The sequence below is a fragment of the Macaca mulatta genome, chromosome 6 (assembly GCF_049350105.2).
Source record: "Macaca mulatta isolate MMU2019108-1 chromosome 6, T2T-MMU8v2.0, whole genome shotgun sequence".
Taxonomy (NCBI): domain Eukaryota; kingdom Metazoa; phylum Chordata; class Mammalia; order Primates; family Cercopithecidae; genus Macaca; species Macaca mulatta.
Window position 1 is genome coordinate 149,347,375 of NC_133411.1, and position 23,725 is coordinate 149,371,099.

A 23,725-nucleotide genomic window follows, 5' to 3' on the forward strand; every position below is an offset into this window, starting at 1 on the left:
TAAAAAAATATAGGCCACGTGTGTTGGCTCACGCTTGTAATCCCAACACTTTGGAAGGCTGAAGCAAGCCAGTCACTTGAGTTTGAGACCAGCCTGGCCAACATGGTGAAACCCCATCTCTACTAAAAATACAAAAATTAGCTGGGCATGGTAGTGCGCGCCTGTAATTCCAGCTACTAGGGAGGCTGAGGCATGAGAATCACTTGAACCCAGGAGGCAGAGGTTGCAATGAGCCAAGATCTTGCCACTGCACTCCCGCCAGGGTGATGGAGTGAGACTCTCAGAAAAAAATTAGGGCCAGGCGCAGGCGCTCAACACCTATAATCTCCGCACTTTGGCAGGACAGGTGGGTGGATTGCTTGAGCCCAGGAGTTTGGGATCAGCCTGGGCAACATGGCGAAACCCTGTCTCTACAAAAAAATACAGAAGTTAGCCAGGAGTGGTGGCACAAGCCTGTAGTCCTTGCTACTAGGGAGTCTGTAGTGAGAGGATCACTTGAGCCTGGGAGACCGAGGCCGCAGTGAGCAAGACCCTGTCTCCAAAAAAAAAAAAAAAAAAACTGGAAAAAGAATAAAAGTAGGCTATGTGTCATGGCTCATACCTGTAATCCCAATGCTTTGGGAAGCCGAGGCAGAATGATCGACCAGCCTGCCCAGCATAGGAGAACCTGTCTCTATTTAAAAAATTTAAAAATTAACCAGGCATGGTTGCCTGTGCCTGTAGTCCCAGCTACTCAGGAAACTGAGGCAGAAAGCTCACTTGCACCCAGGAGATCCAGGCAGCAGTGAGCTATGATTGTACCACTGCACCCCAGCCTGGGCGACAGTCCAGAAAAATAAATAAATAAAAATAAATAAATAACGCAGATCCACAAAATAATCAAGAAATAAGCTAGATACAACGTATGCCAAGAGGAAATAAAAACATTTTAAATTTAGATTTAATATGTAAATAATCTGAGATGTTTAGGTAGTGATTTTTTAAGTTTCTTTTTTTTTTTTTTTTTTTTTTTTGAGACGGAGTCTCGCTCTGTCGCCCAGGCTGGAGTGCAGTGGCCGGATCTCAGCTCACTGCAAGCTCCGCCTCCCGGGTTTACGCCATTCTCCTGCCTCAGCCTCCCGGGTAGCTGGGACTACAGGCGCCCACCACCTCACCCGGCTAGTTTTTTGTATTTTTTAGTAGAGACGGGGTTTCACCGTGTTAGCCAGGATTGTCTCGATCTCCTGACCTCGTGATCCGCCCGTCTGGGCCTCCCAAAGTGCTGGGATTACAGGCTTGAGCCACCACGCCCGGCCGATGTTTTAAGTTTATACTCTAGTGAGTAACCATATTTTTGCTTACTGAAATATCTTGGACTATTTATTTATTTTCTGCATTTTGATGTTTTCTTACTAAATAGGATAAACATGAGCTACCTTTCTAAGGAATCTTTCATTTTACTAAATTATTAGGGTTATCCCTAATTAACGTTTGTATTTAGACACTTGGGCACTTGCTATTGCTATCAACCAAATGGCATTGGCAATCTAACAGTTATTTATGCGGGATCAAACTGCGATAATGCATTGTGTTAAAATGTCATGTTAGTATAAATCACACATATCATAGAATATTATGTTGCTATGAATTAGGAAGAATTAAAATTAAACTCCATTTAATTATGGAAAAGAACACACTGAATTACCGGGATAGGAAAACCTATCTTAAATAATTAAAGACATAACTTTTTTTTTTTTATACTTAAAGCTCCTTTTTCTTCTTCAAGCTTCTCTTTTATGTCTCTGGAAGAGCTCCCTTGAGTGGTGAAATTGCTGTTTGACCCTTTTGTTTTTGTTTCCTCTAAGTCCATATATTACTTCTGTGTCGTGTATGTGATTAGGGATGGACAAAGGGTTCTTATTCTCTAGGACTCTCTTCTTCTCCTCTTCCAGCAATCATCTTTTCAGATTCTTATAACATTTTACTCCTGTCTGTTTTCAATAAATCTTTTTATTATTAATATCCTCATCCTTTTAAAAATGTATTAATGCCCATAAATCTTACCCAGGTGTTTGATATATGTTCTACTCAGATATTCTTTTCTTTTATGCCCCATGTGTACCAGTTGTACAGGCTCTGTCCATCTTGATTCATATCCTCCCGATTTAGGCAACTTGATCTCACTTGTCTGTTGTTGGTTTTCAAGGATTCAAGATTCTAGGTGGCATCTAACAGAGGCCTCAGAATCACGTCCATAAACAAAATATGAAACTCAGAGTAATGTGCTCAGTTTTCTAGCATTATTTATTACCTGCAGTTACAAACATTCAGATGGGAAAGGATACATAAGTAATGTAAATCCGTTGTGTTGTTATAACTGGTTCTACAGAGGTTTTAAGAGAAGATTCATTTTGATCTTTTGCAAGTTGTGTAACTTAGAGTTAATCTGCTGCAGAGCATTTAAAGTTATGTCAGGATAAACAAAACACATCTTTTGTGTATACCTCAAGCCCTCCTGAGGAGTAATTTCCTCTTGTCTGAACTTCTAGAGTACTTCATTGGATCTTTCTTCCAGTTCTTGTCACTTTTGCTTCCTCCCCTCCACTTGGGACCTCAAGTGTAGAGGGTTGAGTTAATCATACTCAATTTCTGGTGCTTTATCACCATAACTTCTACGTTTCATTTATTCCCTTTTATTTCTCTTTCCATTCCCCTGCTTCCCCCATAGATAATCATTTCAGTATTTGATGTGTATATTCTTTTGTTCTTATAAAATCTTATAAAATATTTATTATATATGTGTGTGTGTGTGTGTGTGTGTATATATATATATATATATTTTTTTTTTTTTTTTGAGACAGTGTCTCACTTTGTCACCCAGGCTGGAGTACAGTGGCGCAGTCTCAGCTCACTGCAGCCCCAACCTCCGAGGTTCAAGCAATCCTCCTGCCTCAGCCCTGCAAGTAGCTGGGACTACAGGCGCCCTGCCACTACACTTGGCTAATTTTTTGTGTTTTTGGTAGAGATGGGGTTTTGCCATGTTGCCCAGGCTGGTCTTGAAGTCCTGAGCTCAAGCGATCTGCCTGCCTCGGCCTCCCAAAGTGCTAGGATTACAGGTGTGAGTCACCACACCTGGTGATTACCTTGTATTTTTAATTTACATAAATTGTATTGTGCTACAGATTCCATTTTGTTTTTTCCCTTTGTTTACTCAATACTGTTTTTAAGATTTATCCACCTGTCTCTAGATTGTGTCTACCTGTAGCATAGTGCTTCACACCCTGTATATCCTCCATGCTTTTACTTGTCCTTTCTCCCAGTGACAAATATCCCGATTGCCTCTATTTTCTCACCCCCACTAACAATGCTTTGATGAAAATATTTGTACAGTCCCTTTATGGATCTACATAAGAATTTCTTTGGAGCATCATCTCCCCACTTAGACTGTAAGCTCCTTAAGGGCAGGGTTTATGTTGCTCATCTTTATATGATCTACCATGCCTTGCTTGTATTAGATGTTTAAGTACTTATTGAATAAATTAATGAGTGCTAGGCTAAGAATATAGATTATTTTGAAGGCAGAAGAAAATTCTTAAGCATTTTTAAGAAAGACATTATGATTAAAGAGATGTTTTTAAAAAGTAATCAAGTAGCATTCTAGAATGGTGGGAAAGAGATTGAAAACAGAAGTGTAAATGTAAAGTAAGAAATTAGCATGCTGCTTTTATATGTTAGAGTTGCTTTTTGGAGTAAGTGACATGAAAAGTTCTCACATTTTTATATCAAATCATTAAAATTATATAGAAAAATTGTATATACAGTGAATGGTATTGAGTATTCCTCTGGAAACTTGACTGCTAATATTCTTTAGTCACTTTCCATTATGTAATCATTCTTACGTGGATTTACACATGCCCAAATTTGATAATATCTTTTAACATATAACTACTTGTAGTAATAGGAAGAAGACTGAATTAATCTGTTAACATGTAACACAGATGTTTATTTGGACACAGTTAAGTGATTGCTATGTTAAAGATGTATAATATGTCCTGTTAGTGTGGGAAATTTTCAGATGAATATTTAGACATAAAGGAAAAATAAGTCAGTTCTAGGTTAGTGGCTTTCATTTTTTACTATGACCACAATAAGAAACATTTTATATTGAAGCCCAGGACACATCATACATCTGTTTATCAAAACAGAAATTCCAGTGGATAATAAACACTCTACTACATTTGATGCACTGTGTTATTTTTAGTTATACTTTCTCAACCTGATTTTCTATTTGAGACCCAGTTGGGAATGCTGTTTAAAAATCATTCTAGTAGGGTACTGTGTGATAATGTAAGCAAGGGAATTGCAGAACAAGGTTTAAATTTTATAGACAAAACCAAGTAAGGAAATATGAAATCTAGTCTAGATCCTTCTGTGTATCATGTTTTTTTCCCATTGACCATTATTTTTCCATTGTACAATGCACTAATTATTTTAGATAGAAAAATGATTGATAGGATTAAGCTCAATCCAATAAAAAACAAAATATTTGGCTAATATATGTCCACCTCATTCCTTCAGGCCAATAAAAAAATAAAGGCCATGTTTAAGCTGTCACTAGATCATGGCTTCTACTACAGACTTTTTCTAGTTTTGTTAATGGAGGGAAAGTGAGAGGCAAAGGAATAGGATAGAAACCAAACCAAAAAGATGAAATGGCGACTTTACCTATATTTCTTTCTTTCTTTTTTTTTTTTTGAGACGGAGTTTCGCTCTTGTTGCCCAGGCTGGAGTGCATTGGCACAATCTCAGCTCACTGCAACTTCTGCCTCCCGGGTTCAAGCAGTTCTCTTGCTTCAGCCTCCTGAGTAACTGGGATTACAAGCATGCACCACCACACCAGGCTAACTAATTTTACATTTTTTAGAAAAGACGAGGTTCTTTCATGTTGGTCAGGCTGGTCTACAACTCCTGATGTCATGTGATCCACCCATCTCGGCCTCCCAAAATGCTGGGATTATAGGCGTGAGCCACCGCACCCGGCCACCTATATTTCTAAATAGTACTTTATGATATCATTCACTGATACCAGTGAATAGATTTCTTTGTATCTGACGCTGTAAGCTGTTTGAAGGAGATAGAACCCTTTTATTTTCTGGTGTCTTATAATACTAATTATTACCTATTGAAAATTTTGTTGCTAAAAGAATACTTGTCATAATCTCTACCCAGAAAGTGTAGATGTTGCTTTAGCTTCTAGGACTAATCATTATCTGTTTTTCACCAATCTGTTTTATTCTTGATGTTAGAGCTTGTGTTAGTGCTTTGATGTGTATCTAGGCAATTCCACTAACTCCATGGCTATTTTGAGATGAACCACTTTTTATGCATCACTTTTGCCATCTTCCATTTTTAATGCTACATATGTTCTGGGCTTATAGTTTGTATATTGAGTTAAATAAGTTACTCTTAGTAATCTTGTGTTCCACGCTTCTTGCATATTATTTGTTAACAAGATAGACAGGGCCATTCCTATCTGTTACTTCCTCCAAATTCTACTCTTATTTTGGATTATACTATTTATAAAGATTTTAAATATGTGAATGTCCAGTGGGGTCATAACATAATTACTAACCAGTCTGGTTAGTGTTGAACTCTTAGCTAGTTTTCCTAAATCTTAAATACAAATTAGTAACTATACAAGGGTGTTTTGAAACTAATGGATGTTTAAAGGACCATTCAGTCTTTGTAGAACTTCTAAATGTACTCGAGTGATGTCATTGAATTTATCACATGACTGAATATTTCCTTGTTATCGTTGTGGATTTGTACATTGCTATTTGTGACCATTTACCTTCCTTTTCTTGTTGATTGTCATTAGGCACTTTAAACAAATGCCATAAATCAAAACAGGGACTCCTATGTGGTCTTAGGAAAGTAATAATAAAATTAACTCACAAATCTAATGGCTTTTACTCTGAAAGAACAAAGTCTTTTTCCATCATTTTGCTCAGATAGAAATATAAATTGAGGAAGGCTGAGGCTGGAGAATTACTTGAGATCAGGAGTTAAAGACCAGGCTGAGCAACATAGCAAGACCCCATCTCTTAAAACTATATATATATATATAAATTGAATATAGACAATGTACTTTGCAATTTAAGGAATAACTAAGCCTCTGGAAGTGATTGCAGTGATATTGAAATTGTGGTCATCTTACCTTATTAAAGACAGTATGTAGGGGAAAAACTTAGACTTTTTTAGTGATGACACATGTTGCATATGTTTGAGCTACCTGCAGTTTTGAGATCTCTATTCTAGCAAAAAAGTAGATGAATCTCTAATTTTTTTTTCTTTAGTAGTTTTGTCACCCCTTTGAAATTCAGAACACTTTTTGTCTCTGACCTTTTTTCCTTTGGACTTGAGAATCATTTTTAATACAATGGATGATTTTATTTTAAAAATTCCCAAATTACCTATGTTATTCATATATGTTGACTGCAATTCAAAATAATAGATAACTTTTTTACCCGGCTTTTTTTTCAAACAGCTTTATTGTTTAATTTACATACCATAAAGTTCCCTTGTTTTAAATGTGCAATACAATGAATTTTAGTAAATTTACTGAGCTGTGTAACCATCATCACTATCTAGTTTTAGACCATTTCCATCTCCCCAAAAAGATCTCTTATACCTGTTTTCAACTGATCCTCATATTCACTGCTATAACCTCAGGCAGCCACTACTGTCCCTGTCTCTATAGATTTGCCTTGTCTCTGTAGATTTGATATGAGTAGAATTACACCACGTGTGGTCTTTTGATATGAGTGGAATTACACCATGTGTGGTCTTTTGTGTCTAGCTTCTTTCACTTAGTATAATGTTTTTGAGGTTCACTCATGTTGTAGCATGAATCAGTAGTTTGTTCCTTTTTGTTGCTGAATAGTCCTACTTCTTTTTTTTTGTTTGTTTGTTTGTTTGAGATGGTCTCGCTCTGTTGCCCAGGTGTGATCTTGGCTCACTGCAAGCTCTGCCTCCCGGGTTCACACCATTTTCCTGCCTCAGCCTCCTGAGTAGCTGGGAGTACAGGCACCCGCCACCATGCCTGGCTAATTTTTTGTATTTTTAGTAGAGACGGGGTTTCACCATGTTAGCCAGGATGGTCTCGATCTCCTGACCTCGTGATCCGCCTGCCTTTGCCTCCCAAAGTGCTAGGATTACAGGCATGAGCCACTGTGCCCAGCCTAGTCCTACTTCTTCTAAATAAGATTAAGACTTAGATTTGCCTCAGAGTAGGTATTGTATGTAAAAAAATTTATGTCCTTCATTTCATGTCCAGATGTTAGGATTAATATTGATAATTATTTTTCAGCTGATTTGTTATAAAGGAAGTAACTTAAGTGTAATTTGAAACCTTAAAATAATATACATTGCCACTGTTTGTTAACATATACTGTCAGTATGAGTAACCCTAAATGGAAAGTGTGATTTTCTCCTAGGATCACTTATTGTTTCTCTCATAGACAGAATTTACTTGAAGGTTCATTTAAATGCAAGTTGTCCATTGTGTAGTAAGTTTAACAGTGTTCCGGTACAGATGTGTTAAAGGTATATTTAATGGAGAATTTTAGAAAGACATGTCTTGAAAAAACTGATTCACATATTTCAATATAAGAAGAAAAATATTTTGACTGAAAAACACTTTCCCCTACTTTGATCTGTAAGTTTTGGTCTTTTGCGTTAACTCTGCATTGCTCGCAGAGTTAATATTGCTAAAAGAATGATTGTTCTAAATGGGCAGTTAACATTTCTGGTATTTTCAGCGCTATTTTGATACTGCTTTAGATTTGGTGTTCTTTAAAAAGTCCAATCTAATCAGCAGAATTTTGAGATTCTCGCCTCTTTGTTTTCCTTTTCCCTGCCCCTGACTTAATTTCCAAAATCCTCCTGTCCTAAAGAGTAGATTTTTAAAACTTCACAGTTTTTGAATTAGCAACATCCTAGTTTGTGCTGCGTGAAGTAGATGAGTATAGGCTTTAACCTGCCTAACACTGGTGTGACTCTGGTGTGACTCTGAACATTCATTCTATAACATTAGTTATAAGGGTTTTGGGAGGGAGGTCCGTGTGTGTGGGAGGGGAGGCTGGTTTTCTTTTCTTTTCTTTTCTTTTTTTTTCTTTTTTTTTTTTCTTTTTTTTTTTTTTTTTTTTTTAGCATGGCACTTTTTCAAACATTTTTCATGTGCTTAGGTACATCCAAGCAGAAGTCCAGTTCCCTCCAGGTAGCAGATCAGGACCTACTGCCATCTTTTCACCCATACCAGCCTTTGGAGTGCATAGTTGAGGAGACTGAAGGCAAGCTGAATGAACTGGGACAAAGAATTAGTGCTATTGAAAAAGCACAGCTTAAGTCACTGGAGTTAATTCAAGGTGAACCTCTGAACAAAGATAAGATAGAAGAACTTAAAAAGAACAGAGAAGAGCAAGTCCAGAAGAAGAAGAAAATATTGAAAGAACTGCAGAAAGTGGAAAGGCAGTTGCAGATGAAAACACAGCAGCAATTTACCAAAGAATACTTGGAAACCAAAGGTCAGAAAGACACAGTGTCTCTACACCAGCAGTGCTCTCATAGAGGAGTCTTCCCGGAAGGGGAAGGAGATGGTAGTCTCCCAGAGGATCACTTTTCAGAGTTACCTCAGGTTGACACAATCTTATTTAAAGATAATGATGTTGATGATGAGCAACAGTCTCCACCATCGGCAGAACAGATTGATTTTGTCCCAGTCCAGCCTTTATCATCTCCACAGTGTAACTTTTCCAGTGACTTAGGTTCTAATGGGACAAATTCTCTTGAACTTCAGAAAGTATCAGGTAATCAGCAGATAGTAGGACAGCCTCAGATTGCTATTACTGGACATGATCAGGGGCTGTTAGTTCAAGAACCAGATGGACTAATGGTTGCAACTCCAGCTCAGACGCTTACCGACACTCTTGATGACCTGATAGCAGGTGGGTTAAGAAATATATCTGTAATAATTTCTCTTTAATCTGTGTGCTCAACTTCTTTATATACCCCTCCAAAAACATAGACTTTGTACTTTTCCATTTTAGAACTATGTTTGTAAAATTACCCATTTCTTGAGGTCTTTTCGAAGTGAATTAACTAAGCCCAATAGCACTAACACACAAAAGTGTGTTTCCCCCTCTTCTTTTTTGTCATATTGCAAAGGCAAAGAAATAAAGTTGCCACAATCCTTTATTTTAAACCTTTGGTATCAAAACCACCGTGTGTTGTGACTTGGGTAGGGGATCTCAAAGTGGAATTTCTTTGTAGGCTTTAGAATTATTCATATAAGATTGTACTTAAAATTTTCCTGCTGGTGATTTTCATGTCTGGAAATTTTAAATCACACTGCTTTTTTAATTTATAATTTTATGAGATCAACTTAAGTATTTCCAATTAAATGGGATTTTCAGAGAAAACTAAGTATTCCATATTATAATATTTGTGGTAAGAAGATTAAGGTGCATTAAAATTATTGTGACTTGATGATTTGAAGATTGGAATTTTTGCATTAACTTTCTTAATGAAAGCACACAGCCACACCACCCACCCACACACACACACACACACACAGAGAAAAAAAGGCCTGATAACCTTGAAGTATATGTTTCTGTTTATTGTTGTGTGGAAAATTACAACTAGATATGAAATGAGGTGCACAAGTTTACTTTCCCTTTCATTGTCCTTGCAGCAGTGGGAAAACAGTGCAATTAATCATTTACCTTCCTAAAGATGGCTGGTGAATGTATCACCTCCATGAGAGCCCAGTTCAGAAATGCAGCCAGAATGGCTGTTGACAGTGGATGAAGACCAAGAACTAAGATGTAGCTGGAGTGATATTCAAAGGCAGGCCAGTCCTCTGTCTCTTGATTGCAACATTTTTTTCCTTACTGTTGTCTGTTGCCTCTTGTCATATTCTCCTCCCCTTCTCCCATCCCAATTATGCTATCTCAGTTTCCTTTCTTCTTTTGTGAGCCTTTAGTCTTCCTGATCTTTACTGAATCTTTTTAAATGTGGAATAAGATTACTGAAATCAGGAATTTTATTGGGCATGTGTATGACTTCGAATGGTTATAGAATTGTCATATTGCCTTCGAGGCTCCTCTGATATGTATATAGGTATCATTGTGCAGAGGAGGAATGCCTTAGTTTTCTTAAAGAAAATTAAAATTCTGGGAAATATTTTAAGGAGTTAGGCTCTTTGTTCTTTAATTTGGGTTTTTATGTCTTCAGTTGGTAGGCACAAATTAATTTTGTATTATTAGCATTGAAAGTTGTTATAAATTATGAATAAATTCTTGTAGTTCATTTGGAATTCTAATTTATAATCTGGGTAAAAACAGATTTTAGAATGTGAAGTATGATTATGAATAATAATGATGAAACTGGTGAACTGGGAATAACATTTTTAAGATGTAGGGTTCTGTAACTAGCATTATAATGTTCCTAATTAAGTGCATAGTTTGCAGTTATGAAATCTGTGTTACTGATCAGTTCAGTTATGTTAGAACTTTTTTTTTTTTTTAAAGAATGTAGAAACAGCTCTAAAAGGAACTTGTAGGTGTTAAGGGACATCAAATTTTATTTCACTGAAGTATTTGTTAAATTAGTCTTTTACAAAGTTTGCATGAAACTTAGAAAATTGGCTTAGAAATTATCTTTTAATATATAATATGAATGTAAACAAATAAAATTTAATTTGTGTTAGGCATTAATACCTACCACATTGTACAATATTCTTTTATTAATAAGTTTTAACTTTTAAATCAGCCAACAAGTACAAAAATTATCTTCATGTAAAAATTTCCATTTTTATGAAGGTTATGTGTTTTGAACTATATGGCAGTAATTATATTTTCTTTATTCAAGATGATGTACCCATCTTAAATTTAAATATTATATTTTCCTAAGTCAAAGTTTGTCTTAATTTTCTTATGTTGAAGGTAAAATAAATAAGGCAAGGGTGAATTAGGTTAATACTTAATTCTGCAATGTAAAATATATTAACATATTGGTAAGATTATAGAGTAGGACAAAGATATAATTAATTTTACTTAACTCTAGTTCTTACCCCTCATATTAGTAAAGGAGAGAATACTGTACATCTTAAAATTCTACTTTAGAATTTTACTTTAGAAGTAAATTTTACTTTAGAAGAATTTTAGATGTATGATAACAAAACATTTTACTTTTTAAATATAGTATTTTTTCCTTATTGCTATTCTTTCAAAGTATTTGTTGTGATAAGTTGTTTATATAATTTATTAATGTTGCAACTTGATTAGCTGATTAACTTAGCCCTTTAGTGTGTTGTTTGATATGTGTCATACATGATATAGTTCCAAACAGACTATATAAACTCTTGATTAGGAACATGGTTCCTCAAGTCCTTCTGAAAGTGAGCATTGGGTTTTTAGCAGTTACCATAACAGCAAGTCATTCTCAAAGTTCAAATGTCTAGGAATATAAAGTAATTTAAAGAAATTCAAAATAGCTTTTACCATTGAGCAGCTCTAGAAATATTTAGTCAAATTTTCTTTTTTTTTGAGAGAGAGAATCTCACTCAGTCGTCCAGGCTGGAGTGCAGTGGCTTGATCTCGGCTCACTGCAACTTCCACCTCCCAGGTTCAAGCGATTCTCCTGCCTCAGCCTTCTGAGTAACTGGGATTACAGGCACCTGCCACCACACCCAGCTAATTTTTGTATTTTTAGTAGAGATGGGGTTTCACCATGTTGACCAGGCTGCTCTTGAACTCCTGACCTCAAGTGATCCACCTGCATCGGCCTCTCAAAGTGTTGGTTTTACAGGCATGAGCCACTGCGCCTGACCAAAATTTTCAATTCTAATGTAGAACGAAGATTGGTGAGAAATCAACTAATATCAATTTATTTACATTTATTGAGCTTTTACCATGCACCAACTTCTATAATAAATGGTAAATATACTTTATCTCATGGGCTAATTATAATTATACTTTAAATAAGTCCTTTTCCCACCTCTATTTTTCTGTTGAAAAACAAACTGTCCGGGAGCTGTGGCTCACGCCTGTAATCCCAGCACTTTGGCAGGCAGAGGCGGGCGGCGGATCACTTGAAATCAGAGTTCGAGACCAGCCTGGCCAACATGGTCAAACCCATCTCTACTAAAGTACAAAAATTAGCCGGGTATGGTGGTGCATGCCTGTAATCCCAGCTACTCGGGAGGCTGAGGCAAGAGAATCGCTTGAACCCAGCAGGCGGAGTTTGCAGTCAGCCAAGATCACACCACTGCACTCCAGCATAGGCAACAGAGTGAGACTGTGTCTCAAAAAAAAAAAAAAAAAAAAAGAAAAACTGAAGCTTAGGGAAATTAAGTTGCTAGTAAGTACCAAGATTCAAACTCAGTTCAGCCAAGTTTAAGAACCTTAGATGTAATATGCATGCATATGTGTCAACTTAAAGTTCTGATTTATCTTTAAGTATTGTTATTTCCTTAGACTTTGAAATTCTATTAATCATTTCCCTTATCTTTATATTAAGATTTGATGTACATGTAAGTTTTAATACAGTTTTTGGTTTTTTACTATGTTGTTACTATCATTGGCATCTTAATAGGCTCTTAAATTGTTAAAGTATCTTTAAATAACTGTAGTAGTGAATATAGGTTTAAGAATTAAAAAGTAATTAAGAAATCCTCTTAAGGGGATTTGCAATAAAATCTTTAAATAGGCCGGGTGCGGTGGCTCACGCCTGTAATCCCAGCACTTTGGGAGGCCAAGGCGGGCAGATCACAAGGTCAGGAGATCGAGACCACAATGAAACCCCGTCTCTACTAAAAATACAAAAAATTAGCCGGGCGAGGTGGCGGGCGCCTGTAGTCCCAGCTACTCCGGAGGCTGAGACAGGAGAATGGCGTGAACTCGGGAGGCAGAGCTTGCAGTGAGCCAAGATCACGCCAGTGTACTCCAGCCTGGGGGACAGAGCGAGACTCTGTCTCAAAAATAAAAATAAAAATAAATAAATAAAATAAAATCTTTAAATATTTTTTTCTGATTAACCTTAATATTTTATAGAGTTTTTTGTTTGTTTGTTTGTTTGTTTGAGACTGAGTCTCACACTGTCACGCATCTCAGCTCGCTGCAACCTCTGCCTCCCAGGTTCAAGCGATTCTCCTTGCCTCAGCCTCCCAAGTAGCTGGGATTACAGGCGCCCACCACCACGCCCAGCTAATTTTTTTGTATTTTTAGTAGAGACGGGGTTTCACTATGTTAGCCAGGCTGATCTCGAACTCCTGATCTTGTGATCTGCCTGCCTTGGCCTCCCAAAATGCTGGGATTACAGGCGTGAGCCACCACACCCGGCCATAGGTTTTTATTTACATAGAACTATTTAATAAAGTTACCAATACATAAAACAGATTATAGCAATTAAATTTCTTAAAAACTAACAACAGCCGGGCACTGTGGCTCACACCTTTAATCTAACCAGCACTTTGGGAGGCCAAGGCAAGCAGATCATGAGGTTAGGAGATCGAGACCATCCTGGCTAACACAGTGGAACCTCATCTCTACTAAAAATACAAAAAAATTAGCCGGGCATGGTGGCACGTGCCTTTGGAGGCAGAGGTTGCAGTGAGCTGAGATCGTGCCACTGCACTCCAGCCTGGGCGACAGAGCGAGACTTCATCTCAAAAAAAAACTCACAACATATTTTATGTACACCTAGTATCAGTGAGATTTTTAAATAATATTTATTGTCTTCCATATTGCCTACAAAACTTTCTTCAACTTCATAAAAAGTCCGGTAGAATATTGTATTTACTTCTTCTCTCACCTCATTTTAAAATAGTGGATAAATAGTCAGACACAGTGACTCTGCGCCTGTAATCCTTGCTACTTGGGAGGCTAAGGTGGGAGGATTGCATGAGGCCAAGAGTTCAAGACCAGCCTGAGCAACACATAGAGACCCTATCTCTTTAAAAAAAAAAAAAAAAAGCATGCCGTATAAGTTTAATTTGAATTATATATATAGACGTTTGTGGTAGCAGTCTGTCGTGGTCACTTTCAGAGATACTTCATTCAGAGGTAGGAAGTATTTTAGAATTTATGAAAATGTCATATTCTTGGTGTAATTATCTCTTAATACAACCTTTATTCCACATGCACTTTTTAAATCTCTTGCTATTTTCTAGTTTTATAACTTTTCATTTGTGATTAGTCCTATTAAAGGCACTTGCTATGGAATGTTTCTGACTGTCATTATTACATGGAGTGAAAAAATGCTTCTAGGATAATGTAGTACAAAAATGTATAGTAATTATTGTAACAACACATTTTTGTTAACAAAGCTGTTAAATGCACAGAAGTACTTTTTAAAAGCCAACTCTGTGAAGAAGTTTCTTATAACATCACATTCTGGCATGGCACTCTAATCAACTATTCAAGAAAATTTTTATATACCTGTTTTTCATAATAAAAAAGAGAGATGAGATAACATAAATAAAATACTGATAGAAAAGTAGTTCTTTACTAAAGTATATGTTAATAATTGTGGGACCACTGTTGAAGTCTTACTGTTAGAATGGTTCTGTAACATATTAATCTTCAGTGTCTTGTTTTTTCAAGCAGTTTTCCAAACATATCAGCTATTTCCAGGAGGTGTAACAAAATAGTATCTGTTTTTAACTCATTGAATGACAACAATTTTCCATTATTACTATTATTTTTTCTTGACCACTTCTTCCAGGAAAAAAATGACAAAAAATTTTAAGGCTTTGTTTCCATTTTGCATATTCTTATAAGTGAAACAAACATATGTAATAATTCTTCCTATTTGTAACTAACTAGTTATCTATGTGATGACAGAAGCTGGAGAAATTTGTATTGCCAAGATCGTTATGTATGTTGGTGGGGATGAGCTGGGTAGCTCATGTAGAAACATATCTGGGCATCTTAAACTTTGCTCACTTATTTAAACTAGTAATCTGCTAAACTGAGTCATTCACACCTGTGAATAGTATCTTTGAATGTGATCTAGTCATATCAAAAATTCTAGACAGAAAATATTTTCCAGCACTTAAAATGCTTACATTTTTCTTTAAGTCTTGTGTGTTTTTGACTGACTTTTAATCTGGGTGCAAATGTAAGGTTATTGCCATCACTGATGCTTTGTTGATTTTTTTGTATATTATTACTGATTATATGTTTTTTTCTGAGTTTTTCCTTTCTTGAGTGAATAGTAATGTTTTTATTTTTCAATACAATGAATAATAGTATTGACAATTCTATAAAATATCTGATAGTTACATCTATTGATCACACACCATTTGCCAAAAACACTGTGTTAAATGCTTTATATACAGTATCTCTTAGACTACTCACAACATCCCTGAGATAGGTCCTGTTTCCCTCTGTGGTCAAACTCCATCTCTTATGAAACATAAGAAATATTCAGAGATATAAAATACATAATTTCTTTTAACTCAGTTTTCTTTTCTTTTTTTTTTTTTTTTTTTTTTTGAGATGGAGTCTCTGTTGCCCAGGCTGGAGTGCAGTGGCGCGATCCTGGCTCACTGCAACCTCCACCTCCCTAGTTAAAGCGATTCTCCTGGCTCAGCCTCCTGAGTAGCTGGCGTTATAGGCGCATTCCACCATGCCCAGCTAATTTTGTATTTTTAGTAGAGATGGGGTTTTGCCATGTTAGCCAGGCTGGTCCTGAACTCCCAACCCTCCTGACCTGAGGTGATGTGCCCACCTCAGCCTCCCAAAGTGCCAGGATTATAGGTGTGAGCCATCACGCCCAGCCTTAACTCAGTTTTCAAACCACATTTTGAGATCTCAAATAGAACTTCAATGTTCTTTTTAAAAATAGTTGGACTTTCAGATATTGATTTTTTAACAAATTTTCAAAATAAATATTGAATTTTGAAAACACATACTCCCTGCTATTTATGTGAGAAATACTTGAACTTGTCTCCCTTCCCCTCCCCCCCCCTTTTTTTAGATGGAGTCTAGCTCTGTCACCCAGGCTGGAGTGCAGTGACATGATCTCAGCTCACTGCAGCCTCCACCTCCTGGGTTCAAGCAGTTCTTCTGCCTCAGCCTCCCAAGTAGCTGGGATTAGGGGCATGTAAACCACCACACCCGGCTAGCTTTTTGTTTTTTTAGTAGAGATGGGGTTTCACCATGTTGGCCAGGCTGGTCTCAAACTCCTGACCTCAGGTGATGCCCACCTTAGTCTCCCAAAGTGCTGGGATTACAGGTGTGGGCCATTACAGACACACCCCAGGCCCCTTTTTTTGAATTGTACACAGGATATTTTTATCTAATTGACTTTTACAAACTAAAATCTAGAATTCCTTTTATTTACTTTTATTTTTGGAAATTTTTTTTCCTCCCTATTGGCAATGTAAAAAACTACTATTTAATATATATGCACTAAATATCAGGTGCTGTGTTAAGTATTTTATCTGCATTGTCTCACGTGGTCTTTCCAATAACCTTCCAAGGCAGGTACCATTATTATCCCCATTCTACATATAGGGAAAATTGAAGCTCAGAGAAGTTAAATTACTTGCCCAAGATCAGAAAGTCAGTGTTGGAACTAATATTTAAATGTAGGTCTGTTTGATTCCAAAGCTTGTGATTTTACTATTACTATATATTACTGCTATGGAAATTTCTGTTTTTGTGTTTTTCTGTGTGTAAATAACCTTACTCTTTTAAGTGGAATTTAGCAATATGAATATTGTTTTTCAGCTGTGAGTACCAGACTGCCCACTGGTTCCAACAGTTCTTCTCAGACCACAGAGTGTCTTACACCTGAATCCTGTTCACAGACTACAAGCAATGTGGCTTCCCAATCAATGCCTCCTGTGTATCCTTCAGTTGACATTGATGCACATGTGAGTAGATTGCTTTATTTAAACTTATACTGCACATTCTGATTTTCTTTGGAAAGGAAAATTATCATTCTACACTTATTGTGAAAAGAAGTATTATTTGCTCTTAAATTGGTAACTTCTGTTAAAAAATTTTTAACTTATTTTTTTTCTTCTCCTAGACTGAGAGCAATCATGACACAGCATTAACACTAGCTTGTGCAGGTGGTCATGAAGAACTTGTATCTGTGCTCATTGCACGGGATGCCAAAATTGAACATAGAGACAAAAAAGGTAAATATCAGTCAGAAATAAAATCCAAGTGTAGTTACATCAGAAAATAATTTTTAACTTTTTTATTATTGATAAATAGTTCCTAGACTATCTCAGTGATAAGATGGATAAGCCTATTTCAGTTAGAAATATCCAGATTCATTTTTCTGCAGAGCCAAATAATTCTCCAAAAATTCAAAAACTAGACTGTAGATCGTTAGTGAAATAGAGCAAGTTGTGGTTGCCCTTCTTAATCCAAAGGTAGTTCATACAGAGGCATCAGAGTTCATTATGAGTGTAAACTTTAATAATTTTTACTTAGTTTTTTAATTAGGTGTTTATGGGTTTTTTTGTCACTAACAAATAAGGGTTTAGAGCAGTTTTATGTTAAATTGTTATCAGTGTCTGCCCTGAAGGGTTTATTTTGCTAAAATGCTAGAGAATTGTAAACAGTGGCTTTAAAAAAATTTAAAAACATAAATTTGTTTTAAGATTTTCATTTTCTGATTTAGGTTTTACACCACTAATCCTGGCAGCAACAGCAGGGCATGTTGGAGTTGTTGAAATCCTTTTGGATAAAGGTGGAGATATAGAAGCACAGTCCGAACGAACTAAGGATACTCCACTCTCATTGGCATGTTCTGGTGGACGTCAGGAGGTATGTTAATGTTAATTTTCATTTTGTAAATATTTTGCTTGTATTTTAAAATATGCATATGATTCGTATTTTAGTTACATGAATAAAATTTGCATGTATTTTGTGTGTTTTTCTGAGGCAGGGTCTTGGTCTGTCTCCCAGGCTAGAGTGGTGGCGCAATTATAGCTTACTATAACGTTGAAATCTGGGGCTCAAGCAATCCTCAACCACCCAAGTAGCTAGGGCTGTTTTATAGAGATGGGGTCATGTGTTGTTGCCCAGGCCAGTTTCAAACTCCTGGACTCAAGCAATCCTCTCTCCTCGGCCTCCCAAAGTACAGGGATTATAGTTATGGGCCAGAATGTCTGGCCCTGCACGTATTTTGACATGCTCCATATACTTTCTGAGGAATGGGTACTTCTCTTAAGTTTTATGGGAATGTAAATGCCCTTTTTTTGGTGGGGGGTTGTGGAGGGAACAGGAGGGTGGAGATGAGGTCTCATTATGTTGCCCAAGCTGGCCTTGAACTCCTGGCCTCAAGGGATCCTCCTGCCTCGGCCTCCCAAAGTTCTGGGATTATAGGCATGAGTCACCATGCCTGGCCATAAATCCCCTTTTAAAAAATCTGTTTCTTGCCGTTAAAGCCAAATAAAAATTATCTTAATCCTTACATTTATTCAAATTAAATGAATCACAATTATAACACATATGAAATGCAAATTTATTGCCCAATAAATGACAAATAGAAAGGGTAACATCTTGTTATTGCAGTATACTTGGGATTTCAAAGCTCTAAATTCCTGAAATTGAATCCATTTCTCTAGTGCTGATATTTCAATATTTAAGGTCTAATGAAATGTAATTAAAATATCAGATATTTATATATCTTATAAGTCCTGTTTCTTTGTGTTTCCTTCGTTGTAAGTTGAGCCGTTGGTGTAAACTCTCTTCTCCATATTTTACTTTGTAGGTGGTAGACTTGCTGCTGGCTCGAGGTGCAAATAAAGAACATAGGAACGTATCTGATTATACACCACTGAGTCTAGCTGCGTCTGGAGGATATGTTAATATCATTAAGATTCTGCTTAATGCTGGGGCAGAAATTAATTCAAGGTATTACCTGTTCATTTTATTGTTCATGTTTAGTAGTTACTACTTTGGAGTTAAATGTCTACCTCTAAACATTTTGACAGATACCATTTTAAATTAAGATAGTACTAAAGTTGCAAAGCCAATTATTACAGCTATAATGTGTTTATAAATAATCTCAGCTTATTTCGGTAATGTGGCTGCTTATAAAGAGGTCTCATTTCAAAAAGTATTTTGTTCTATGGCCTACCACCCTAAACATGCCCAATCTCATCTGATCTCAGAAATAGTATTTTATTATATATAGTTGGAAATTTATAATCCCTAAATAGGAATTATATTTTATTTTTTTAAGTTACTTATTTTTTGAGACAGAGTCTTGCTCTTGTTGCCCAGGCTGGAGTGCAATGGCGTGATCTCGGCTTACCACAACCTCTGCCTCCTGGGTTCAAGCGATTCTTCTGCCTCAGCCTCCCAGGTAGCTGGGATTACAGGCATGCACCACCACGCCCAGCTAATTTTGTAGTTTTAGTAGAGATGGTGTTTCTCCATGTTGGTCAGGCTGATCTCAAACTCCCGACCTCAGGTGATCTGCCCGCCTTGGCCTCCCAAAGTGCTGGGATTACAGGCATGAGCCACCACGCCCAGCCAGAAATTATGTTTTAAATTGTGACATTTTCTTATTCTTTATTATTGGTCGAAACAAGTAAAATCTATTCATTGATGTTAGAAACCTCTCTTTTTAGTGAAACCTTTTCATTTTTAATGCTTTTCTAAAATAATAGGCAATATATTATTTTAATTTTCTAAGCACGTTTCCCCCCTTAGGACTGGGAGTAAACTAGGTATTTCTCCCCTGATGTTGGCTGCAATGAATGGACATGTTCCTGCAGTAAAATTGCTGCTTGATATGGGTTCAGACATTAATGCCCAGATAGAGACCAATCGGAACACGGCTCTCACCCTGGCCTGTTTCCAGGGCCGAGCAGAAGTAGTGAGTTTGCTTCTGGACCGAAAAGCCAATGTTGAACATAGGGCAAAGGTAAGCATTTTTTACTTGTCAACTGTTTCAGATACGTTTCTGTAGAAAGAACATGATATTTTAACACAAATTGAATGTAATATTTTAAATTATCATAAATTAAAACTGATACCCCAATGCAGAATTGAGGGATTATGCTGTATAGTAGTGAGTGACATACTGTCACCATCATGACTTTTATTAAGGACAATGAAGAAAACAGAATTAGTACTTTTCCCAACCTCAGCCTTGAGTAGCTTTCTATTAATACTGCAGCTTACAACTTTTGAATGTAGTAAGATTATTTTGTATTAATTCTTACACTGTAGACTTTTAAAGAACTCTTTTAATGAGGCATGTGCTTATCATTGTAAAAATCCCAAGCAAAAATTTAGTTCATAAGTTAAAAATTTAGGGCAACTAACATCTAATTTGACCATGGCAGATTTTGACAGTTTCATGACTATTTGGTATTAAGAAAATAGGAGTTAGTGGAGGCTGGGCGCGATGGCTCACGCCTGTAATTCCAGCACTTCAGGAGGCCGAGGCAGGTGAATCACATGAGGTCAGGAGTTCAAGACCAGCCTGGCCAACATGGTGAAACCCCGTCTCTACTAAAAATACAAAAAATGAGCTGGATGTGGTGGCGGGTGCCTTTAATCCCAGCTACTAAGGAGGCTGAGGCAGGACAATCACCTGAACTTGGGAGGTGGAGGTTGCACTGAGCAGAGATCACGCCATTGCACTCCAGCCTAGGCAACAAGAGAGAAACTCTGTCCCCCCTGGTCCCCCAACAAAAGAATAAAGGAGAAGAGTCATCAAATAATCTCCATAGATGCAGGAAACACACACAGAGAAAAGAAAATAGGAGTTAGTATGTCATTGGCTTTAATTTCTTTGCTTAGAACTGCAAGGTTCTTAGAACTCTGGAAAGACATAGGTTGGGTGGAATTTTTAATAGTCAACAGTGAATCTAGTGCTCATTTCAAATTGGAAAGATTTGACTGGAAATCTTGTATTTTTTCCCTGAAATTCCTCTCACTTCTTAAAGTTTAGTGCAACATTTACATTCTTTTAATCTAAGTAATGAGGAAGTGTAGTTTTTCCATAGCTTTTTACTACACAAAGAGAAATGAGTCTTTCCTGTCATTCAGTTTGTCTTTTTCTATTACAAGTATTCATTGTGTGTCACTTATCCATTAAAAGTCTTAGAGAAATCTGTGTTATTTTGGATAGTACCAGTAGGAAATGTCCTTTGAAAAAATGTTGGAGACTAATGTACCAAAGGCACATATGCAAAAAATTTATAAAGTGATTTTAATCTACTTATTTTTAATATCTCTATTCATTGTGCAGAGAAATTATCTGAGTAAATTCATAAAAGTATAGAAGTTACGGAATTTTTTTTAGCGTGACATAACATGTTTTAAGTTCATTCTAGCATGTCTAACTGAGTAACAATTTTTACTGCTGTTTAGTAAAATTCAAGGCAGAATATTGCTTAGCTCTTTTATGAGAGTTAATCAGAACTAGAATTGTTTTAAAAGTTAATTGCTTCAGTTTTTTAAAGAAATTATGTAGCTTAGTTTTGGTCCATGGAATAGTTTAAAAAAGGAATTATGTGACTTAATTGCATAATTTATTGGTTTAAACAGACTGGTCTTACCCCCTTGATGGAAGCAGCTTCTGGAGGGTATGCAGAGGTTGGAAGAGTTCTTCTTGATAAAGGAGCGGATGTTAATGCTCCCCCTGTGCCTTCCTCAAGAGATACTGCTTTAACAATAGCAGCAGACAAAGGTCACTACAAATTTTGTGAACTCCTGATTCATAGGTGAGTACTTTTCTATTATATGTAGAACTTTTTCAGAGCTTTTAAAGTTAATAACATTGTTTTACTTTATTGACATCGTTAAGAAAAGATTATTTGTAAGTTATTTTGTAAAAGAAGATGATAAAGAAAAACTAGAAAAAGCCAGCCTCTTCTTATAGGAAACAAACTGTATTAATATGCTTTTGTTTATAGAGGAGCCCACATTGACGTTCGTAACAAAAAGGGAAATACACCACTTTGGCTGGCATCCAATGGAGGTCATTTTGATGTTGTGCAGTTGCTAGTGCAAGCAGGTGCTGATGTGGATGCAGCAGATAACCGGAAAATCACACCCCTTATGTCAGCATTTCGCAAGGTAATTTGATATGGGGGAAGAAAGGTCAAATGTAGTAATTTTAAGCCAATTCCAAGTTAAAAAATGTGTGAGAAAGGTAAGTTTATCTTGGAGAATTGAGTATATTTCCATAGAAAAATCACTGCTATCATTCCGTTCATTTCTTTTTTTTTGAGACAGAGTTTCACTCTGTTACTTAGGCTAGAGTACAATGGCACGATTGCAGCTCACTGCAAACTCTGCCTCCCAGGTTCAAGCGATTCTCCTGCCTCAGCCTCCTGAGTAGCTGGGATTACAGGCGTGCGCCACCATGCCCGGCTAATTTTTGTATTTTTAGTAGAGACGGGGTGTCACCACATTGGTCAGGCTGGTCTCGAACTCCTGACTTTGTGATCTGCCCGCCTCGGCCTCCCAAAGTGCTGGGATTACAGGCTCCCGACCTTATCTTTCCATTCTTTTGTGGCCAAATCTAAGAGCTATGTGGTAGTTCACTATAAGCAACTTGGTTGTTAAATCACTTGGTGTCTTGACTATTCTATTTGTGATATATTGTTCATAAAATAGAAGATTTAAGAAAAACTTTTATATGCAGATGGATTTTTTTCTACCTAAAGAGGAACAAAAAGGAGTAGACTTTCATAAAAACTTACTGTATCTTCTGTGTGCATGCGTGTGTGTGTATGTTTGTGTATGAAACAGGGTCTCAATCTATCAACCAGGCTGGAGTGCAGTGGCATGATCATAGCTCACTATAGCCTCATCCTCCCAGGCTTGAGTGATCCTCCCGCCTCAGCCTCCTGAGTAGCTGGGAGGGACCACAGGTGTGCACTACCATGCTCAGATTTTTTTTTATTTTTATTTTTTGTAGAGACGAGGTCTTGCTATATTGCCCAGGCTGGTCTCAAACTCCTGGGCTCAAGCAATACTACCACCTCTGCCTCCCAAAGTGCTAAGATATGGGCATGAGCTATGCCTCTCATATATATTAAAGTTCATGCCCAGCCTCTCATATATATTAAAGTTCACTTATCTGCTGTATTTTCAAAGCCTTTCCATTGCTATAGCTTCCCAAACTATAAACTACTTATTAGGGCCTGTAAAGACCTGCATAATAAGCTTCATGTCAACCTCCCCAGACAAATCATTTATGCTAGTATCCCCTTTTGCCCACTGTGTTTTCTAGTTACTGGCATAGAATGCACTTAATTTTTTTTTTTTTTTTTTTTTTTTTGAGACAGTCTCGCTCTGTCGCCCAGGCTGGAGTGGTGCAGTGGTGCAATCTCGGCTCACTGCAAGCTCCATCTCCCGGGTTCACGCCATTCTCCTGCCTCAGCCTGCCAGGTAGCTGGGACTACAGGCGCCCGCCACCACGCTCGGCTAATTTTTTGTATTTTCAGTAGAGACGGGGTTTCACCATGTTAGCCAGGATGGCCTCAATCTCCTGACCTTGTGATCTGCCCGCCTCGGCCCCCCAAAGTGCTGAGATTACAGGCGTGAGCCACCACGCCCGGCCAAATGCACTAAATTTTCAATGGCCTCAGGGCCTTTGCTCACTGGTTTTCTTTTCCTGAAATGTTTTCCCTTGCTGTTCACCTAACTCACTTCTCTACTTATCTGTTAGCTCCAATTTTACATGTCGCTTC

General features: G+C 37.1%; 1 protein-coding gene across 8 annotated transcripts in view; it reads left to right on the forward strand.

The window, feature by feature from the left end:
• The window catches only part of ANKHD1 (ankyrin repeat and KH domain containing 1), a 130,095-nt gene that overhangs the window by 79,878 nt on the left and 26,492 nt on the right, over window positions 1-23,725 (forward strand). For all 8 annotated transcript variants that reach the window (XR_013394881.1, XM_077937106.1, XM_077937107.1 and 5 more), the window contains 8 exons: window positions 8,226-8,984; window positions 16,776-16,921; window positions 17,080-17,191; window positions 17,683-17,828; window positions 18,778-18,920; window positions 19,725-19,938; window positions 21,573-21,748; window positions 21,941-22,103. Coding sequence is in view for 7 of the 8 variants with exons in the window: in XM_077937106.1 (XP_077793232.1) it covers window positions 8,226-8,984; window positions 16,776-16,921; window positions 17,080-17,191; window positions 17,683-17,828; window positions 18,778-18,920; window positions 19,725-19,938; window positions 21,573-21,748; window positions 21,941-22,103 (1,859 nt within the window). In the remaining variant the exon portion in view is untranslated. The remainder of the gene's footprint in view (window positions 1-8,225; window positions 8,985-16,775; window positions 16,922-17,079; window positions 17,192-17,682; window positions 17,829-18,777; window positions 18,921-19,724; window positions 19,939-21,572; window positions 21,749-21,940; window positions 22,104-23,725) is intronic.